At 39.9% G+C, this 23,217-nt stretch overlaps 1 protein-coding gene across 1 annotated transcript in view; it reads right to left on the bottom strand.

Annotated features, from left to right (window-relative positions):
- The window catches only part of LOC129624243 (ATP-binding cassette sub-family C member 4-like), a 180,888-nt gene that overhangs the window by 61,685 nt on the left and 95,986 nt on the right, over positions 1-23,217 (bottom strand). Inside the window, 5 exon segments of the mRNA XM_055541904.1 lie at positions 611-802; positions 2,283-2,383; positions 10,116-10,226; positions 11,377-11,496; positions 16,014-16,164. Coding sequence (XP_055397879.1) covers positions 611-802; positions 2,283-2,383; positions 10,116-10,226; positions 11,377-11,496; positions 16,014-16,164 — 675 coding nt within the window.

Raw genomic sequence — 23,217 nt, 5'->3', positions numbered from 1 at the left:
CCCCTTCTGGAGTGGGCTTGAGGCTATGCTATGGTTCCAGCAGCAGCTCACCCAGCCCAGTAAGGATCAGACCTGTGCTAAAGAAAGAAGCAGTCTGGGAAGAGGGTAGGAGCATGGCAGCTCAGTGTGAGTGAGTGGAGGACAAGGCTATAGGAAGGCCTAAGGGACAGAGAAGGAGGCTGCAATCAGTTGGTACCATTGGAGGAGGAGGAGACTTCAGAAATACAAACAAGAAAAGATGGAAAGGAATGAGATATTGGAGTTAGGAACAGGAAGACTTTGTATGAATAATCCCAGACATTTGTATGAAAAGTCCCAGACTTTGTATGAATAATCAGGTGTCATATATAGTGTCCTGGGTCAGGCTAAGATGAAGCCCTGGATCGAAGGGCCCACCAGCCATCATGATGGAGCTCACAACACAGGGAAAAAATTTCCTGGCATCCCAATTCCAAGGTCAGTTTCCAAGAAAGATTCACCCACAATGTCACTGATCTAATCTGCATCCATTAGGAACAGAGTCTCCCTGACACACTGACAAAGAAGCCAAGAGCAGATGTGGTGCTAAATCCTTAGCTGGATTTTAAAAAGGCAAATGGCTTAAACTAACCTTTTGTCTTGGGTGAAAGTCTGGATACAGGTTCTTCAATACCAGACGCCCGTCCGACTTATGCCTGAAGTTCACATAGTTAAAGGAAATCATTCCCTTGTTGGGCCAGGATGGAGGTGGATGATACTCAAGTTCCCAGGGTGCTTCTTTCTCAAGGTCTGTGTATTCAATCACCCTTTCTACTGAAATCATCTGAAACACATATGAGATCACATGAGTTAGTATCAGAGGGTCTTGTTTATGGCTGCTCAGAGACTGTAAATCAAACCTTCTGCTTTTATACGGTTCAGAACATCCCAGGTCTCAGCATCCACAAAGGACAGAAGTAGGAGTCTGATGAGGCCTTGGATGATTTGCAAACTTGTTCATCATCTTCAAGACTTTTACATACGTCTACTTCCTTCAATTTTATATTAAAGTTAAAAAAAATAAAGAAATGCATGGTAAAATTTTATTGATCCTCCTTTCACATCTGAATTTAAAAAAAAAAGATTTTTTTCAAAGAAAAGAATACTTTTGGATACCAATTAGTACTGTGTGGCCACAGAAGGGCCACATGTTACAAATGAACAGAATTAGATGGTCATCAAACCTCATTTTAACAATCAGTCATTTTCTATTCTGTTATGAGCTTCCCTGATAGCTCAGTTCGTAAAGAATCCGCCTGCAATGCAAGTGACCTGGGTTTGATTCCTGGGTTGGGAAGTTCCCCTGAAGAAGGGATAGGCTACCACTCAAGTATTCTGGCCTGGAGAATTACATGGAGTGTATAGTCCAAGGGGTCGCAAAGAGTCAGACACAACTGAGTGACTTTCAGTACTTCTACTCTGTTAGAAGAAAGACATGGAAATTTTTCATTTTTATTGTTTTTCTCCCTTTAGGAAAAGGTACAAATATTCAAAAGTGTATAATTTACACAATGATTAAGGTCTTCTAAACAACCATGACCCCACACCTTAGAGAGCGCATTCTGAGAGGGAGCCTATCCTACCAGGAAGAAGGGCCGCCAGCAAATTTAGTGTTCAACACACACAAGAATAAATAATAAAATGGGGGAGGGGTGGAGGAACATAGTAATTAAATAAACTTCAAAATGCTAGATTATTTTCTTTTACCAAAAATGAGGAATTACCAATTAAGAAACAAATACAAACAAGCTGCTAAGAAATTAGCTTATATTGTCTCCAGAATTTCAGAACCTCCCTCCTACAGATTTGAAGACAGTTTGTGATGAATACAAAACCTTCTGACATGGCATACACATGACTGAGAAAAATATGTATATATATTTATTTTACATTAATTTTAAGCACATGGAAAGTGAAAGTTGTTCAGTTGTGCCTCACTCTTTGCAACCCCATGGACTGTAGACTGGTAGGCTCCTCTGTCCATGGGGATTCTCCAGGCAAGAATACTGGAGTAGCCATTCCCTTTTCCAGGGGATCTTCCCAACCCAGGGATCGGACTTGAGTCTCTCGTGGCTCCTGCATTGCAGGAGGATTCTTTACCATCTGAGCCACCAGGGAAGCCCTTAAGAAGATGGAGGAGAATGTAAAAAACTTTGTAAAATCATGTAAAAATAAAAATTTTATTATTTTACATAAGAGTTGCTTTTATGTCATATAACAGCAAGGAGACTTGAAAAGGCTAAGAACAGAAAGATAAACATCACCATGTTCTCAACTTCCACACTTTGCCTGACGCACCACTGGAACATACTGGTAAGCGTGATGGTGAGCGACAGCACCAAGCCAACATGCCCAGCATCGAAAGCTAAATGAGGAAGAAGAAGGATAAAGTCAGTCTACTTCTCAACCCCTTACACAAATCCTTCTGTACTCTACAAAGAAGACTCCTTTATTTTTACAATTTTTATTGGAGTATAGTTGATTTACAAAGTTGTGTTAGTTTCAAGTGTAAAGTAAATTAGCCAGACATATATGTAATCTGCTCTTTAAAAATTATTTTCCCACATATGTCATTAAAGGGTATTAGAGTTCCCTGTGCTATACACTAGGTCTTTTTAGTTATCTATTTTATACACAGTAGTGAGAGGACTCCTTTATAATATTTAAATCATTTGCATGTAATGATAGTGTTACTCATAATATTATTTCTGTTGTATAAGACAATAATAAAGTTAAACACACACACACACACACACACACACACACACACACTATGAGGGACTTTTCTGGTGGTTCAATATCAATCAATCTGAGGTCCTGATGCTGGGGGCCCAGGTTCAATCCCTGGTCAGGGAACTAGATAGATTCCATATGCCACAACTAAGAGTTCACATGCTGCAACTAAAGTCCTGCCTGTTACAACTAAGACTGAAGATCCTGCATGCCCCAACTAAGACCCAGTATAGCCAAATAAATAAGTAAATTTTAAAAAATACTATGAATTTAGAAAGAACTAACAAAGTTGTTAGATGATAGAGGATGAGATGGTTGGATGGTATCACCAACTTGATGGACATGAGTTTGAGTAAACTCCGGGAGTTGGCAATGGACAGGGAGGCCTGGTATGCTGCAGTCCATGGAGTCACAAAGAGTCAGACACGACTGAGCGATTAAACTGAACTGAACTGAACTGAACTGAACAAAGTTGTTCTTCAGTACTAAGTCATGTCTGACTCTGTGTCATCATGGACTGCAGCACACCAGGCTTCCCTGTCCTTTGTTATCTCCCAGAGTTTGCTCAAACTCATGTCCATTGAGTCAGTGATGTCATCCAATCATCTCATCCTCTGCCACGCCCTTCTCCTCCTGCCTTCAATCTTTCCATTTATCAGGGTCTTCTCTAATGAGTCAGCACTTCGCATCAGGTGTTCAAAGTATTAAAGCTTCGCTTCAGCATCAGTCCTTCCAGTGAATATTCAGGATTGATTTTCTTAAGGATTGACTGTTTTGATCTCCTTACAGTCCAAGGGACTCTCAACAGTCTTCTCCAACACCACAGCTTGAAAGCATCAATTCTTCGGCCCTCAGCCTTTTTAATGGTCCAACTCTTAATATCTGTTGACAACTCTTACATGACTACTGTAAAGAATGTAGCTTTCACTATATGGATCTTTGTTGGCAAAGTGACATCTCTGTTTTGTAATATTCTGTCTAGATTTGTCATAGCTTTCCTTCCAAGAAGCAAACATCTTTTCATTCGTGGCTGCAGTCACAGTTTGAAGTGATTTTTGGAACCCAAGAAGATAAAACCTGTCACTGCTTTCAATTTTTCCCCAGATGGGACTGGATATCATGATCTTAATTTTTTGAATGCTGAATTTTTAGCCAGCTTTCTCACTCTGCTTTGTCACTTTCACCAAGAGGCTGTTCACTTTCTGTCATAGAGTGGTATCATCTGCATATCTGAGGTTATTGATATTTCTCCCAGAAATCTTGATTCCAGCTTGTGCTTCATCCAGCCCAGGATTTTGCATGATGTACTCTGCATATAAGTTAAATAAACATAGTGACAATATACAGCCTTGTCATTCTCCTTCTCCAGTTTTGAAGCACTCCATTGTTCCTTGTCCAGTTCTAACTGTTTCTTCTTGACTTGCATATAGGTTTCTCAGGAGACAGGTAAGATGGTCTGGTATTCCTATCTCTTTTAGAATTTTCCACTGTTTGTTGTGATCTACACAGTCAAAGCCTTTCACATAAATGAAGCAGATATTTTTCTGGAATTCCCTTGATTTCTCTATGATCCAGGGAATATTGGCAATTTCATCTCTGGTTCCTCTGCCTTTTGTAAACCCAGCTTGTCCAGCTAGAAGTTTCTGGTTCATGCACTGCTTAAGTCTTGTTTGAAGGAATTTGCATATAAACTTACTAGCATGCAAAATGAGTGCAATTATATGATAGTTTGAACATTCTTTGCCATTGCCTTTCTTTGGGATTGGAATGAAAACTAACCTTTTCCAATCCTGTGGCCACTGTTGAGTTTTCCAAATTTGCTGATATATTGAGTGCAGCACTTAAACAGAATCATCTTTTAGGATTTTAAATTGCTTAGCTGGAATTCCATTACCTTCACTAGCTTTGTTCATATAATGCTTTGAAGTTAAGGCCCACTTGACTTCACAGTTCAGGATGTCTGGCTTAGGTGAGTGACCACATCATCATGGTTATCCAGGTCACTAAGATCTTTTTTCTATAGTTCTTCTGTGTATTCATGCCATCTCTTCCTAATCTCTTCTACTTCTCTTAGGTCCTTACCATTTCCGTCCTTTATCATATTAATCTCACCTGGCTTGAGATACACTTGACAGTATAATACAGGTAAGGATGTCATTGTTCAATTTTTTGTCCTTATGCTTCAATTATCATTATGTAATTTCACTTTCTATGTCCAATGTAGCCACAGTTGAAATCACAAAAATAAGGCAATGGATTTTGCAAAACAAGGCACTGCTTTTAAATCTAAAAAATTACTCTCATTTTTGCATTATTAAAGACTGTGATTCAGGGTTATTGCTATGGAATAGTGAAGGATGGTGAATTCATGCCACACATTCCAACAACTGCTCATCTGGGACCACACAGCAGTGAGGATACTGTTTTGGCTGCAGAGACTCTTTCTCACACCAGTACACCAGACCCCTACAACCAAGAGGTCCAAGTAGCCCTAAAGCTAAAACCTAAAACCTAAACTGTACAGAAAGCTTAATAGTAAACTTGGTTCTCTCTATCCAACTACAGGACACTACCTGGAATGTTCAGAAGGTCATCTTGCTACAGTTATGTAGACCTCAACCCATTCAACGAAAGATAAAAGATATCCATGAAGACTTACTATAAACAAACAAACTACTTAAGCAATCTACAGATTCAGTGCAATCCCTACCAAATTGCCAATGGCATTTTTCACAGATTTAGAACAAAAAAGTTTACATTTTGTATGGAAACACAAAATACCATGAATAGCCAATGTAATCTTGAGAAAAACAAATAAGAAAAATGAAGCTAGGAGGAATCATTCTCCCTGTCTTCAGACTATACTACAAAGCTACAGTAACTGAAAGTGGCAGAAAATGCTAGTGGCACCAAAATCAGAAATACAGATCAATAGAATAGGACAGAAAGCCCAGAGATAAATCCATGCACCTGTGTCACCTATGAGAAAGGAAGCAAGAATATACAATGGAGAAAAGACAGTCTCTTCAATAAGTGGTGATGGGAAAACTAAACAGCTAATTTTAAAAGAATAAAATTAGAACTTCCCTAACACCATACACAAAAATAAATTCAAAATGGATTACAGACATAAATTTAAGACCAGACACATCAAAACTCTTATATGAAAACATATGGAGAACTATGACATGAACTGCAGCACCTCCTACAGTAATGAAAATAAAATAAAACATAAACAAATGGAATTAATCTTAAAAAGTTTTTGCACAGCAAAGAAAACCATAAAAAATACCAAGTCCAACCCGTAGAATGGGGGTAAATACTTGCAAACTAAGTAACTTACAAGGGATTACTCTCTAAAATATACAAACAATTCATGCAGTTCAATATCAATAAATAAATAAACAACAAAATTTAAAAAATGGGCAGAAGATTAAAAGAGACAGTTTCCAAAGAAGATACACAGATGACCAAAAAACACATGAAAAGATAGTCAACATCTCTAATTATTAGAGAAATGTATATCAAAACTACAGTGAAAATAAAAATGAAAAAAAAAAATCTACCATGAGGTTTCACCTCACATCAGTCAGAATGACCATCATCAAAAAAATAAATAGTTGGAACCTTCCAACACTGTTGGTGGGAATGTAAACTGGTAAAGCCACTATGGAAAAAATATGGAAGTGCCTTTAAAAACTAAAAATAGAGCTACCATATAATCCATCAATCCCACTCCTGGGCATATATCCAGTGAAAACCATAATTCCAAAAGATACATCCACCCTTATGTTCACTGCAGCACTATTTACAATGCCAGGACATGGAAGCAACCTAAATGTCCATCAATAGACCAATGGATAAGGAAGATGTGCTACCATACATACAATGGAATATTACCCAGCCATAACAAAAGGTGAAATAGTACCATTACATCACCAGATGGTCAACACCGAAATCAGATTGATTATATTCTTTGCAGCCAAAGATGGAGAAGCTCTATACAGTCAGCAAAAACAAGACCAGGAGCTGACTGTGGCTCAGACCATGAACTCCTTATTGCCAAATTCAGACTTAAATTGAAGAAAGTAGGGAAAATCACTAGACCATTCAGGTATGACATAAATCAAATCCCTTATGATTATACAGTGGAAGTGAGAAATAGATTTAAGGGCCTAGTCTGATAGATAGAGTGCCCGAAGAACTATGGACTGAGGTTCGTGACATTGTACAGGAGACAGGGATCAAGACCATCCCCATGGAAAAGAAATGCAAAAAAGCAAAATGGCTGTCTGGGGAGGCCTTACAAATAGCTGTAAAAAGAAGAGAAGTGAAAAGAAAAGGAGAAAAGGAAAGATATAAACATCTGAATGCAGAGTTCCAAAGAATAGCAAGAAGAGATAAGAAAGCCTTCTTCAGCGATCAAGGCAAAGAAATAGAGGAAAACAACAGAATGGGAAAGACTAGAGATCTCTTCAAGAAAATCAGAGATACCAAGGGAACATTTCATGCAAAGATGGGCTCGATAAAGGATAGAAATGGGATGGACCTAACAGAAGCAGAAGATATTAAGAAGAGATGGCAAGAATACACAGAAGAACTGTACAAAAAAGATCTTCACAACCCAGATAATCACGATGGTGTGATCACTGACCTAGAGCCAGACATCCTGGAATGTGAAGTCAAGTGGGCCTTAGAAAGCACACAATGGAGTGCTCAGCCATTAAAAAGAATACATTTGAATCAGTTCTAATAAGGTGGATGGAACTGGAGCCTATTATACAGAGTGAAGTAAGCCAGAAGGAAAAACACCAATACAGTATACTAACGCATATATATGGAATTTAGAAAGATGGTAGCAATAATCCTGTGTACGAGACAGCAAAAGAGACACTGATGTATAGAACAGTCTTATGGACTCTGTGGGAGAGGGAGAGGGTGGGAAGATTTGGGAGAATGGCATTGAAACATTAAAATATCATGTATGAAACGAGATGCCAGTCCAGGTTCGATGCACAATACTGGATGCTTGGGGCTAGTGCACTGGGATGACCCAGAGGGATGGTATGGGGAGGGAGGAGGGAGGAGGGTTCAGGATGGGGAACACATGCATACCTGTGGCGGATTCATTTTGATATTTGGCAAAAATAATACAATTATGTAAAGTTCAAAAATAAAATAAAATTAAAAAAAAAAAAAAGAAAGCATCACAATGAACAAAGTTAGTGGAGGTAGTAGAATTCCAGTTGAGCTATTCCAAATCCTGAAAGATGATGCTGTGAAAGTGCTGCACTCAATATGCCAGCAAATTTGGAAAACTCAGCAGTGGCCACAGGACTGGAAAAGTTCAGTTTTCATTCCAATCCCAAAGAAAGGCAATGCCAAAGAATGCTCCAACTACCACACAATTGCACTCATCTCACACACTAGTAAAGTAATGCTCAAAATTCCCCAAGCCAGGGTTCAGCAATATGTGAACCATGAACTTCCTGATGTTCAAGCTGGTTTTAGAAAAGGCAGAGGAACCAAAGATCAAATTGCCAACATCCACTGGATCATGGAAAAAGCAAGAGAGTTCCAGAAAAACATCTATTTCTGCTTTATTGACTATGCCAAAGCCTTTGACTGTATGGATCACAATAAACTGTGGAAAATTCTGAAAGAGATGGGAATACCAGACCACCTGAACTGCCTCTTGAGAAATTTGTATGCAGGTCAGGAAGCAACAGTTAGAACTGGACATGGAACAACAGACTGGTTCCAAATAGGAAAAGGAGTACATCAAGGCTGTATATTGTCACCCCGTTTATTTAATTTATATGCAGAGTACATCATGAGAAATGCTGGACTGGAAGAAACACAAGCTGGAATCAAGATTGCTGGGAGAAATATCAATAACCTCAGATATGCAGACACCACCCTTATGGCAGAAAGGGAAGAGGAACTAAAAAGCCTCTTGATGAAAGTGAAAGTGGAGAGTGAAAAAGTTGGCTTAAAGCTCAACATTCAGAAAACGAAGATCATGGCATCCGGTCCCATCACTTCATGGGAAAGACTCTTGAGAGTCCCTTGGACTGCAAGGAGATCCAACCAGTCCATTCTGAAGGAGATCAGCCCTGGGATTTCTTTGGAAGGAATGATGCTAAAGCTGAAACCACAGTACTTTGGCCACCTCATGTGAAGAGTTGACTCATTGGAAAAGACTCTGATGCTGGGAGGGATTGGGGGCAAGAGGAGAAGCGGACGACAGAGGATGAGATGGCTGGATGGCATCACTGACTCAATGGACGTGAGTCTCAGTGAACTCCAGGAGTTGGTGATGGACAGGGAGGCCTGGCGTGCTGCGATTCATGGGGTCGCAGAGAGTCAGACACGACTGAGAGACTGATCTGATCTAATCTGATCTGCAGCAACACGGCTGGGCCTAGAGATTTTCATACTGAGTGAAGTAAGTCAGACAGAGAAAAACAGAATATGATATTGCTTATATATGGAATATAACAAAAGGCTACAAATAAACTTATCTACAAAACAGAAGTAGAGTAACAGATGTAGAAAATAAACTTATGGTTACCAGGGGATAAGGGAGGGGAGGGATAAATTGGAAAACTGGGATTGACACATACATACTACTATATATAAAATATTAAAATAGATAACTAATAAGAAACTATTGTAAATTACAGAGAACTCAGTAATGACCTACCTGGGAAAAAAATCTAAAAAAGAGTGGATATATGTATATGCATAGCAGATTGACTTTGCTATATACATTGGAAACTAAGACAACAGTGTAAATGAACTATACCCCAATAAAACTGAAAATAAAAATGAAAGAATGGCAGGGGCCCAGGGCACCACAGGTCTGCTGGAGCAGGCACGTTCATACCTGGTCTTTGCTCCTGAAGATTCCTAAAGTCAAAACCAGAAATTCTTTTCTAAAGGACAATTCATGTGAAGTATTAATCAAAATGCAAATAACTAAAAATATACATGCACCCCAATGTTAATGGGGTACGGAAAAAGAGTCTTTAAAAAAGTGGATATATGTTTAACAGATTCACTTGGCTATATACCTGAAGCTAACACATTGTAAATCAACCATAAGCCAATCAATTTTTTTTAAATGGCCGAAAAAAGGACCTACTGTAAATAAATAAGTAAATGAAAAAAACAGATAAAAGTCCTCATCAAGACACAAATGACTTCACAAGGACCTCACTGTGGAGTTACATACTGCAGACACTTTAATACAATTCATTAGAACCAAAGAGTGTATATATTAGACAAGATGACAAGAGTTTAATAACTACAAACAAGCTATAAACTGTAACCATATCACAAATATTCACATCTGTACTTACATTGTACCAGGATCAGGGCCCCAAAGGCAACAACAGTGACAAAGATGGCACAGATGACATCCAGATACACAGCGAGCCATCGGGACGTCGTCAAAAGCAGGAACCAAGCCTCTGCATTTGTGAACCATAGTAAGTGCAATACATACACAGAAAAACCGCATTAGCTGCTTCTCATGAGGAAGAACATTTTCTCAGTTGAGCTACAGAAGATTTTACACAGGTAGAACAGCAAAGTTACACACCCAAGGAACCTGAAGATTCCAGAAAACTAGGTTCTAACACAAGACAATGTATGCGACACACAGGAATCAGTCCAGGAAGCGTGCATTGAAAACATCAACCCACAGGTTATCAACAGAAACAGGATCACAAGAAGGAAGATGGAAAATCGCCTCATCAGTGCCTTTCCTGCAGTGCTGGGCCTCAGCGTGAAGATCATCCTCTCACAGGGCCGACTGTTGCCAGCTCTCACACAGCAGACAGCACAGCTCACACTTTGATTCCAGCACCTTCTGCCTTCACTACAGGGTCCTGTGGTGTTTATTCTTAGGAGCCAGAGTTTATGTGACCAGCAGCTAACAGGATCTTCATGTGACTTTCAAAATGCCATTTTTATTGTCAAAATACAATAATGATTGGAAAGTTTGACTTGGATTTTATAGACTTAGAGGAAATTCTGAATTTTCTACTTAGGGAAAAAACTTCACTGATTAAAAACATAATCAAGTAGGAGGCAAATCAAGAAATTATTTCCTCAATCACATTTGCCACTCTCCATGCCCTGAAAAGAGTCAGCAAACCACAGCCTGGAGGGCAAGAACAGCCACCACCTGGTTTTGTAAATAAAGTTTCATTGGAACACATCTACAGCCATTTTCTGATGTATTATCTTTGCCTGTGTTGTGCTACAACAGCAAAGGTGAGTAGTTACAACAGACACAGTATAGCACACAAAGCCTATAATATTTTCTATCTGGATCTTCACAAAAAAAGAAAAGTTTGTTGACTCTTGCCCTAAAGAGACAGAAGTCTACAGGGCACAGTGACGCAAGGACAATGCGAGCCAGTCAGGGGAGAAAAGCATGGGTGATGGGAGGAGGGACAGACAGAGGGATGCTGAGAGGAAGGGTGGGGAGGCAGGTGTGCAGAGGGGGATAGGGGTGACACAGAGAGAGGTAGGAGCAGCCAGGCCCCCTGAGAAGGTCAGGTCTCAGAAGGCAGCAAATCTCATCTCTGAAATCATCTCCAGAAACTGACATACCTGAGTGCAAATCCTGGAGTGCGTCAAACAGTTTCTGAAATTTGTGTTCAGCTTTGTATGCCCGGATGGTCCAGAGTCCCTGGAGAGAAGATGATAAGTGGGAAAATACCGGGCTCCGTGCTGGGGAAGCAGAGACAGACACACGACAGAGAAAGTCAGAGAGGCTGGATGCAAGGAAACCACCACCTCCCGGGCTCTGTGGTCACACGTCCCACCAAAAGGAATCCTCCATGTGACCCTCAAACTTCTGCTCACACCAAGCTTCACTTTAATGACCTGGGAATGAAAGATTCTCCTTGAAACTATCTTTGATCAAATTCAAATCACAGCTAGATTTACATAAAAAATTCTTGTTCTTTCATCAGGATCCTCTCAAACACGCCTCCCTCCAAATTTTTCTGGCATGTCACCAGGTGGGAATTGTTCACAATTTTTAAAAAATATATTGGAGTACAGTTGATTTACAATAATGTGCTAGTTTCAGGTATATAGTATAGTCATTCAGTTATTTTTTTAAACTATATTCCATTACAGGTTATTACAAGATACTGAATAAAATTCCCTGTGCTTTACAGTAATTCCTTGTTGTTTTCTATTTGACACATTAATAGCAGTGTGTCTATTAATCCTATACTTCTAATTTGTTCTTCCCTCTCTCCCAATCCCCTTTGGCAACTGTAAGTTTGTTTTCTATGCATCTGAGTCTATTTCTATATTGTATACAGATTCATTTGTATTATTTTTAGATTCCATATATAAGTGATATCATATTTATCTTTCTCTGACTTATTTTACTAATAATAATATTCCCTAAGTCCATCAATGTTGCTGCAAATGGCAATATTTCATGCTTTTTCATGGGTGAGTAATTACTGTTCACTAAATTTTGAATCAGTAGCATTTTAAAATTTAATTCCTCATTAGAATCCTCACCACACTGAATTTTGTTGAGCTACCTGTGGACTGTCTCCTCCTTAGATGAGTAAGGGCTGGGATAGAATCAGTACATCCCCCACCCTGCACCAGAGCCAGACACAGGACAGGGTGAGATGAGTAAGGGGAGGAGACAGTCTGCCGTCTCCCCCATCCTGGGCCTCCCCCTGAACCTATGCCAGGAGCCTCTGTGCGGGTCACAGAGCACCTGGTACTGTACCGCTCTTGTGCCCTCAGGACCCAGCAGATGAGAAGCCTTTGAATAGTCTTGACTTCTGCTCCGGGAACCTGTGGATGTTTTTATATCTGCCTGCTGGACACCTGTCTTGGTGTTCTGAGGTCACTGCGGCATGTGACACTCACATCACCTTTTTAGAATCCAACAGTGGCCTTAGTATCCATTCTCTTTTGAATGACTTCATGTGGGTTTGGGGTCTGGTGTCACATCATGGACCATTCGTTTCCTACCATGTTCTCTAAGAGCACACTGACCACGAGAACCAGGGTCAGGCTCCTGCCCATCAGAGAACAGGTGGGCTGCAGGCTGAAGGGCAGGGAGGACCCCTTATGGTTCTCATTCCCCACCATGAATGAGGCTGTAACTTGCTGTTGTCAGGAGCAGACAGTGAGCCTGTGACCTCTGTCTGAGATGAGTCATAACTTGTGCTGTATCAGCAAAAAATACCGACATCACTTTGTTACCTGTGTGTCTCCTAGAGAAGACCTGTTAGTACAACAAGATTGTTTACGGAAAGTTAGTAATGCATCTTACAGGAGGGTACAGAGATTTTATAAAATGATGGGGAAAGGATCAAGGGGGAAACTCCACACTGTTCTCAGGTCCCCACTCCTGAGTCCAGGATTTGAATGCCTGTCTGGTGACAGTTCAGTCAGTACCAACGTGCACCTGGGCACTGCATGTTTGGAGGGGTTGAGGTACAAACAGGTAAAGACACAGAACTTCCTCTTGTGTTTAGTGTTCCCAGTTCAATAAGGAAGGAAGGAACAGGCTTCTTCCTGTGAGACACTGGGGCTCAGAGAGGGTGGGAAGCCCTGAGCTGGAGGAGGACAGCCTGGGCTGGGGGCCAGTTGACCATCCACTCAGCCCTAGGATGAGATGGTTGGATGGCATCACCAACTCAATGGACATGAGTTTGAGCAAACTCTGGGAGATGGTGAAGGACAGGGAAGCCTGCCGTGCTGCAGTCTGATGGGTCAGAGTCAGACACGACTGAGGGACTGAACACCCCACACACCCACCACTACCACCCAGACAGAGAACACAAACATTCTAGTCAACTGGTCACCACATGTGGTTATCTGAGGTGTGCAGGATGCGGTACCTGGATTAAATGTATTGTCTTACTTGTTTCAGCCTACTCGGTGCAAAAAGTCCAAATATTCCACAGTAATAGTGCCAAAGTTCTCAGACTCTCCAGATCAAATACTGAGAAAATCCTGTACTGCTTCTTGACAAAAGCCTCTGAAGGAGCCCATTTCTCCACTTCCATATGAATGGGAAATGGCCCTTGCCCCAGGCAAAAATTCTGTCAAATATTCTTTTGGAACAACCCCTCTCTCAAGGTACCAGAGACCTGCTTTGCAACAAGACAGTTGAATGACTCACTTCAAGAGTGGTCTCAGATTATAAAACATCTGAAGCCTTGTCTACGTAGAAGACTGGATGGAACTCATCACTTCCTCTCCTGCCTCTCCAGGTCCTACCATCCTACTCAGTCATATAGGAGAATGACACACACCTGGACTCTACTGCTCCCATCCATCCAAACACCTCCCCAATCTCGACCTCACAGGAAGTTAGCTGCTTCTCTTGATGAGTGAAAATGTCTTCTACAGACTTTATGAAACTGATGATCACTATCCTTTTTGCAAATAAAGGTAAGTACCTCAAGTGTTTATTATTAAAAACAAAACATACAAATGCCACACACACAAAACAAAACAAAAAAAACCTCCTTTGACTGGATGAACTGAGATTTTTTTCCACTTAGTAGATACAGAGAAGCATGAGACTCAATATGTGTCTGTTCTTGGCTTAGTTTCTAGAAGGTTAAGTTGGTATAAATTTGCAGTAATTATTCATGGTTGAGGTCTCTGATGCAAACATATTCTCTCATTACTTTTTGGCTATTGTTTTTATAAGTTTTTAAAATATATAACAATCTATTTTCCTTATTTTTGTTTTAATATTGATGAATAATAAGAGAAAAAGTTGATTATTTTATCATGTATGATTACCTGTTGAACAGAATAATTAACCATAAAATGTGTCCCCATCATTCTGTTTTTTTCTGCACCTTGCAGGATCTGGTTTCCCAACCAAGGACTGAAGTGGTGGCCCCCACGGTGGAAGAACAGAGTCTTAATCACAGGACCACCAGGAATGCCTCTGTTCCCCATTATTCTAAAATTAGGAAGCTGAATGGAGTAATCAACTAAATGCATACTGAACCGACCCCCTTCTGTGTTCTCCTAGGGAATTATTTTCAGCATCATTTATATGAATAGCTTTGAAAAAGGGGTACACAGTGTGGTGTCACCCCAAATACTGACAATGACAAAGAGCAAACCTGAAAATAACAGGGCTTATCTTTTCAGCAGGGCTTCCCTGGTGGCTTAAACATTTAAGAATCCACCAGCAATGCAGGAGACCTGGGTTCAATCCCTGGGTCAGGAAGATCGTCTGGAGAAGGGATCGGCTACCCACTCCAGTATTCTTGCCTGGGGAATTCCATGGACAGAAGAGACTGGTGGGCTACAGTCCACGCAGTCGCAAAGAATCGGACATGACTTAGTGACTAACACACATCTTTTCGCAATACTTTTAACAACTGCAACTTATTAGAACGTGTGAAAGAATGTATTTTTCAAATATATCACTTCTGACATATATTTCCTGAGGTCTCCTTTCCTTTTCCAAATTTTTCCCTTCCTTGTCATTTCTGGTAACTTTCAGTTCAGTTCAGTTCACTCGCTCAGTTGTGTCTGACTCTTTGCAACCCCATGGACAGCAGCACACCAGGCCTCCCTGTCCATCACCAACTTCCCGAGTCTACTTAAATCCATGCCCATTGAGTCAGTGATCCTATCCAACCATCTCATCCTCTGTCGTCCCCTTCTCCTCCCGCCATCAATTAGTTCTTCACATCAGGTGGCCAAAGTATTGGAGTTTTAGCATCAACATCAGTCCTTTCAATGAATATTCAGGACTGATCTTTAGGATGGACTGGTTGGATCTCCTTGCAGTCCAAGGGACTCTCAAGAGTCTTCTTCAACACCACAGTTCAAAAGCACCAATTGTTCAGCACTCAGGTTTCTTTTGAAGAAAAATTCTCTATTTTCCTTCTATGATAGTTCTAACATGATAAAAATACTTTCAAAAATAGTATTAATAGAGTGGATACTCTGTGTTAGGAAGTATGTCATGAACAAGACAGAAATGGTGCTTTTGGTGCTCACATCCGTCCTACTTGGGCTAAAATGCAAACGGCAGCTGACCCACCACGAGCTCCATTTGCTTTAATGGCCAAACCTATTCTCATGAGTCATAACTTTCAATAACTTAATGTTAACAGTGAGAAATTCCACAGAACAGTCTGAAGAATTTCAGGGGTCTGTTTAATTGCAATATGAATGGAAGACAGCCTGAACTGCCCTCCCAACCTGAAAGCCCTGGTACTCACTTGTACATTCCAAGCGTTTCATATCTCGTGATGTCTCTAAGAAATACCGCCGAAGAAAAATGAAAATGATGCCAAGGGGAATCACAGGTATACTAGTCCAAGGAATTGCAGCCACCATCACGCCCACCACACCAATCACAAGTAGAAATGTCTGAAATAGTGAAAATACAGAGGCCTTTGTGTCAAGGATACTTTTCAAGATAAACGTTATTGATTTGTTAGGATTAAGCTCCTTTCCTTGAAACTTGTTGAAACATCAGGGAATGCTTTCCCTTCCAAGGAAATAAAACTATAGGTGGTCCTCAGTGGGTGTGAATGCACCCAACACTCTGATAAGAACCTTCTAGGTATCAGCTCTTGTGACACACTCAGTAGCCCTTTGAGGAAGGCATTGCTATTTCTAACAGATGAAACTATTTGAGGCTCATCGAGTAGGAGCTGCATCTCAAACTATCAGGAGTCAGCAGGTGTTACTAGAGAGATGAGTGAGCAGGCATCACAGATCAGGAATCCAGATGCCTCAGCTATCCATGTAGGTATAAAGAAAAGGTTAATTACAAATTCAGTGTAACATGTCTAGTAACAGTATTATCTAATTTTATAAATGGAGACAATGAGGCACAGGGAGAGGAAAAGCAGCTTGATGGAGACTGCAAAGCCTAAGTCACGGAGCTGGTAAGCCCATGTCATGAGCAATTATGACATTTTTAAGCTTGCCCCCAACTTACAGCCATCTTTCTATCATTATACCAAGTACTTAAAATGCCCATTCCGAAGGTTAACTATTATAACAACACCAGATTCCATTTACAATGTGTGTACTGTGTGTAAGGCCCTGTGCGGGGTTCCATGAACATTCTCTTAATCATCACATTATCCCCTGAGATGATATTCTCTTGGGAAATGATCTTGGTCTAAAAAAGACAGCAAGTAGAATAGAAAACGAAATTATTGGTTGACGTTGATTTAAGCATCCATCTTTATCAGGAAAAGTATGATACCTTGGAGGACAGTATCAGGCAATAAGAATGCAATCAACATTTAGTGTCTGCCTGCTATGAAAGTGGGGTGTGGTGCTAGGGACTTGCAGATTCACCCAGTGTGGGCCAAGGCCTCTGAAATTTATGATCTCAGGTGGATACAAATCCATGGTGATCTGCACAGAGTGCTGGGGAAACACAAGGAAGAATACCTGAATATTTTTAGACAATTCTAAGATGCATGACTGATTTTATAGGCTTGTTTAACAAATAGAAAGAATGGCATGAATGACTTTCAGGCAGTAATCATAGTTGATGGAAATTTTGACCAAAAAGGACCTGGGATGAGAAGGTTGAGATGCTTGTCTGAGTTAACACTGGCTGTTCTTTAAGATAAGAAATATGAGGTTGGGAGGGTAAGTGGTTGTCCTAAAGTTTCCCAGGAAGGTATTGCTTATCCTGGAGAAAGAGAGGAGCAGTTTGTAATCAAAGAATCCCAGAGCCACAGCTGCAGGCGGGAGGAACAACCAACCAGAACTGTGACTCTGGCCAGGAGCCTTTGGAAACCAAATTGCATGATCTGGATGGGGACCCATGTGCTTTTCCTCTTTCTCCCTCTCTCTGCCGTGGTATCAAAAGAAAACTCAGAGTGAAGAGGATGGAGTTCTGAAGGAATAAATTCTAATCATAAGTGGGAAAAAATAGGGTTGTCTGACCTCCCTCCTATTAGACTGACAGAAAACAATTTCTTACAGCCACTGGCTACTGTGCATCCTACCAGGCTACAACCTTCATGTTCATGGGGAAGGGTCCTTCCAGCTCTTTCTATGTCTAGCCTTTATGTCACTTGGCTTGCTATTTTTGTCAGAAAAAAAAAAAAAACTACTAAAACATCAATTATTAAAAAAAAAAATCCAAATTACTGGTTTTTAGCAGACTTGCATCATTTGATGAACAACATTCATCCATTTCTATAATCTGGCTCTCCCCAGGTGGCTTCCCTAGTGGATCAGTCATTAAAGAATCTGACTGCTATGCAGGAGACCCAGGTTTGATTCCTGGTTCAGGAAGTTCCCCTGGAAAAGGAAATGGCAACCCACTCCAGTATTTTTGCTTGGAACATCCCATGGAGAGAGGAACCTCGCAGGCTAGAGTCCATGGGGTCAAAAAGAGTCAGACAAGACTGAGCGACTAAACCACTTCAGGTGAGGGCCTTTTATGTCTAACCCAGCCTGGCAGGTAACCTGGGAAGCAGAGGTAAGATCAAAATGAAGGGCTCTAAGGAAGCTGTGCCAATGCTTTTTCCTTAGGTACCCTCTGAAGACCTATTAGTAATGCTCTCAGAAGCTCCGGAGTTCAGATCTCATGGCCCTAAATCTAAAGCAATTTAAAGAGGATGTCTCTAACAGCTTTATTATACACACACACACACACACAAAACATATTGATTTCCCAAGTGGCTCAGATGGTTAAGAATCTGCCCGTAATGCAGGAAACCCAGGTTTGATCCCTGGGTTTGGAAGATCCCCTGGAGAAGGGACTGGTAACCAACTCCAGTATTTCTACGTGGAAAATTCCATGAACAGAGGAGCCTGGCAGGCTATAGTCCATGAGGTCCCAAACAGTTGGACATGACTGAGCACTTTTACATGTCTATACATTTGTGACTATTTTATTGCCAGCCATCTCAAACACTTTATAGAATTTTGAAGAAGATGAAAATAGTATCTAACCAAAAAGTCAACATCTGAAGAAGGAAACAAAATATCCTAGTGTACAATAAACACACAATAAATCCCTTTCTTAAAGCCAATCTCATTTCTTTCTCCTACATCCCCAGGAATTCCAAAAAGCCCAATTCAAGCTACACAATTTCCCCCACTGGTTGGATTCCAGGCCCATCTGATGGACCATATCACCATGGCCAGTGCTTCTGCACCTCTGTCACACTATGGAACAGAGACAAGGATGGATATATAGAAAGAAGCATATAGACCCAGAAGCAAGTGACCCAAGTCTTGATACTCCCCAAATAAGGAGAATCATTATTTTTATATATTTCCCATTTGGAGCACACCATTTGGGAAATTCTATCCAAAGTCTATGAATCCACATGCACAAATGAAAAAATTCTTAGATGAACTCTTTCACTGGAGAGAAAATGGTGATTTTTCACAATTCAGAAAAATTCTTCAGTTGTCAGAGGATAAAAATCTATACCTGGAGAAAAAATTCCATTAGCCCAATATTGTGCTGAGATAGGGTTTCCTGGTGGCTCAGATGGTAAAGAATCTGACTGCAATGCGGGAGACATACCTTTGATCCCTGGGTTGAGAAGATCCCCTGTAAGAGGGCATGGCAACCTTCTCCAGTATTCTTGCCTGCAGAATCCCCAGGGACAGAGGAACCTGGTGGGCTACAATCCGTGAGGTTGTAGAGTTGGACAGGACTGAGTGACTAAGCACACAAGCTTAACACTAATCGAGGGTCAGTGCTGAGTCTTCATGTAATCAGATACAGTAGCATGCACGTCTCAGGAAGTTTAGAGATCAGCTCTGGTTCTCAGATCCTTCCTTCATCACCTCTGTTTCCTTTGATATCACCCAACTCATTTAACTCTGTTAAATCAGGACATTATAAAACGTTGGTGAGTCTTAGCTATATGATGAGATCTATACAAACCCTGGACTTCCCTGGTGACTCAATGGTAAAAAATCTGCTTGCATTGCAGGAAGACCTGGGTTCAATCCCTGGGTTGGGAAGATCCCCTGGAAAAGGGAATGGCATCCCACTCCATTATTCTTGCCTGGAGAATTCCATGGACAGAGGAGGCTGGTAGTCTATAGTCCATGAGATTGCAAAGAATCGGACGCAACTGAGTGACTAACACATGTGCATACACACATACAAAGCCTAAGACTAAGATTTCTAAACCCGCCCTTTGCTTGGGATATATTAATCACATTCTTCATCCCTCATTTGGCTGCCTTGGATCTTTTCACAACCACGTAAGCTCTGGGACCTGAGTATCCTTCAATTCACTCCCAACTGAGAGCCACAACTAACTCCACTGAAGAGTGAATGGTGGGGTTTGGTTCACAGTTTGCTAACCAGGACAACAGGAAGCTTTAGGGAAACATGCTGTATCTCTTCCTTCATGGTTAGTGTATCTCATTGATCAATATCTTCCTTTCATTTTTCTCAGGCTTCAACGTTACTACAAAATTTAAATCTGGAGTCTTCTTATTTGATAATTTAATAAGGTACACCTTAAAAAGAAGAGCACTATAAAATTATATCACAGGGAAATCTACTCAACATTCTGTGATAACCTATATGAGAAAAGAATCTAAAAAAGAATAAATATTTGTACATGTATAACTGAATCACTTTGCTGTACATCTGAAACAAACTCAACATTGTAAATCAACCATATTCCAAAAAACATTAAAATGCCTTTTAAATAATAAAAAGTCTTTAAAAAAGGCTAAAAGTCAAGGATTTTGAAATCCATCTTATAAATACAAGAAAAAAAAAAGCACACTTAAGTATGTAGAAGAATGAGAAAAAAAAAAAAAAAAAAAAAAGACTCTTGAGAGTCCCTTAGACAGCAAGGAGATCAAACCAGTCAATCCCAAAGGAAATCAATGCTGATTATTCACTGAAAAGATTGGATGCTGAAGCTCCAATACTTTGGCCACCTGATGTGAAGCACTGACTCATTGGAAAAGCCCCTGGTGCTGCAAAAGATTGAGGGCAGGAGGAGAAAGGAGTGACTGAGGATGAGATGGTTGGATGGCATTATCAACTCAATGGACATGAGTTTGAGCAAGCTCTGGGAGATAGTGAATGACAAGCGTGCTGCAGTCCATGAGGTCACAAAAAGTCAGACACAATTGAGCAACTAAATGACAAAATACCTGAATGAAAAATAAAACGAACTTTTAAACAGAAAAATCAACAAACACAAAACATGGTTATTTAAAATCACAAAAAAATACAAAAAAAAAAAAAAAAAGAGAGAGAGAGAGAGAAAATTTACAATTCACACAAATTAAAAGAGGATAACACAAAAGACTGGGCTTCCCTGGTGGCTCAGATGGTAAAGAATTTGCTTGCAATAGGGGAGACCCAGGTTTGAGCCCTGGGTTGGGAAGATCTCCTGGAAAAGGAAATGGCAACCTACACCAGTATTCTTGCCTGGAGAATCCCATGGGCAGAGGAGCCTGACAGGCTACAGTCCATGGGGTTTCAAAGAGTCAGACATGACAGAGGAACTAACACTTTAGCTTTCACTTTAATACAAAAAATACCATAAGCATTACAAAGAAAATATAATAAACATTGTGCAGATAAAATTTTAAATTTTAATGTAAAGGACAAATGTTTTAAAAAATGACATACAAAACTAACATAATGACATAGAAAATCTGAATAACTGCATATTGATTTAAGAATTTGAATCCTTTATTCTATTTTACTTTATTTTATTGTTTCAGCCATACTATGCAGCTTGTCGGATCTTGGTTTCCCTACCAGCAATTGAACCCAGGCTCACAACAGTGAAAGCATAACATAGTGACCCCTGGACTACCAGGGAATTCCCTGAATACATAATTTTTAAATTTCTCAAAGAAAAGACTGTAAATCCAGAGGGCTTCACAAAAACATTGTGCAGAAAAGTTTTACCAAACTTTTCCAGGGTACATGAGTCAGGCATTATCATGATATAAAAACCAGATAAAGACATTAAAAGAAAGAAAAATTACAAACCAAACTGTCTTGGAATATTAAATGACATACCAATAAACTGAATCTAGCAATATAAAAAAGATGATATTCCACAATCTAACTTGACTGAGCAAGTCCAAAATCCTCAGGTTCTCCTGTTACAAAGGACAGGCTGGAACCCTTGGGCAGGAGCTCATGCTGTTCTTCACAAGCAGAATTTCTTTTACTTCAGGGAGGCTTTGTCCCTACTTAAAATCAACTGATTATGGACTTCAATCACATCTACAAAATACCTACAGAGCAACACACAGATCACCTTTTGACTGAATAACTGAGGAATGTAGTCTGGTCAAGCTGACATTAAACTGACCATTAAAAATGGAAATATTTCCCATATATTTTCATGAGGATACATAAGAATTGATACTTTTGAACGGTGGTGTTGGCAAACACTCTTAACAGTCCCTTGGACTGCAAGGAGATCCAACCAGCCCATCCTAAAGGAAATCAGTCCTGAATATTCATTGGAAGGACTGGTGCTGAAGTGAAACTCCAATACTTTGGCCACCTGATGTGAAGAACTGACTCATTGGAAAAGACCCTGATGCTGGGAAAGATTAAAGACAGGAGAAGAAGGGGATAACAGAGGATGAGATGGTTGGATAACATCACCAGCTCAATGGACATGAATTTGAGCAAGCTCCAGGAGTTGGTGACGGATAGGGAAGCCAGGCGTGCTTCAGTCCATGGGGTCACAAAGAGTCAAACATGATGGAGCAACTGAACTGACATTCTTCTGATAACAAAAGCTGACAAAATATTTTAAGAAAAGCAAATTATAGACCAATATCCTTCATGAACAATAGGTATAAAAATTCTTGACAAACTACATATAGCAATACATAAAAATGTATAAAAAAGCAATACATAATGCTACATTATGACCAAGAAAAGTCTTTTCCAGGAATGTTAAGTTTAACTTTCAAATACCAATCACTATAATTCACATTAAAAGAGTAAAGATAAATAAGCATATGACCAGCTGAAGAGATGTAGAAGAAATATTTGTTAAAATTCAATGCCTATCCCTCATTTTTTTTTTAAGTAAAATTCTTGGCAATTGAGGAATTAAAAGAAACATTTTAAACCTGATAACAGATACCTACCTAAAAAATTACAATTAATATTATTTGCAATGAAAAATTACTGAAAGATTTCGCCCTAAGAATACAAGATTATCTTATCTAACCTATTCTCTTCAACACTAAATGGAAACTCTAGCCACAACAATCCAAGAAAAGGAAATAAAAGTCATAAATATTGGAAATGAAGATACAAAACTGTCATTATTTACAGCTGACATGATTGCATATGGACAAAATCCTATAGAATTAGAAAAAAATACTGCTATCAACTCCAGGCAATGCAAAGTTAATTCACAAATAAATAAACTGTATTTCTATAGACAAGCAACAAGCAAGTGAATAATAGTA

The sequence above is a fragment of the Bubalus kerabau genome, chromosome 12 (genome assembly GCF_029407905.1).
Source record: "Bubalus kerabau isolate K-KA32 ecotype Philippines breed swamp buffalo chromosome 12, PCC_UOA_SB_1v2, whole genome shotgun sequence".
Taxonomy (NCBI): Eukaryota; Metazoa; Chordata; class Mammalia; order Artiodactyla; family Bovidae; genus Bubalus; species Bubalus kerabau.
This window is presented reverse-complemented; position numbering and strand designations above follow the sequence as displayed.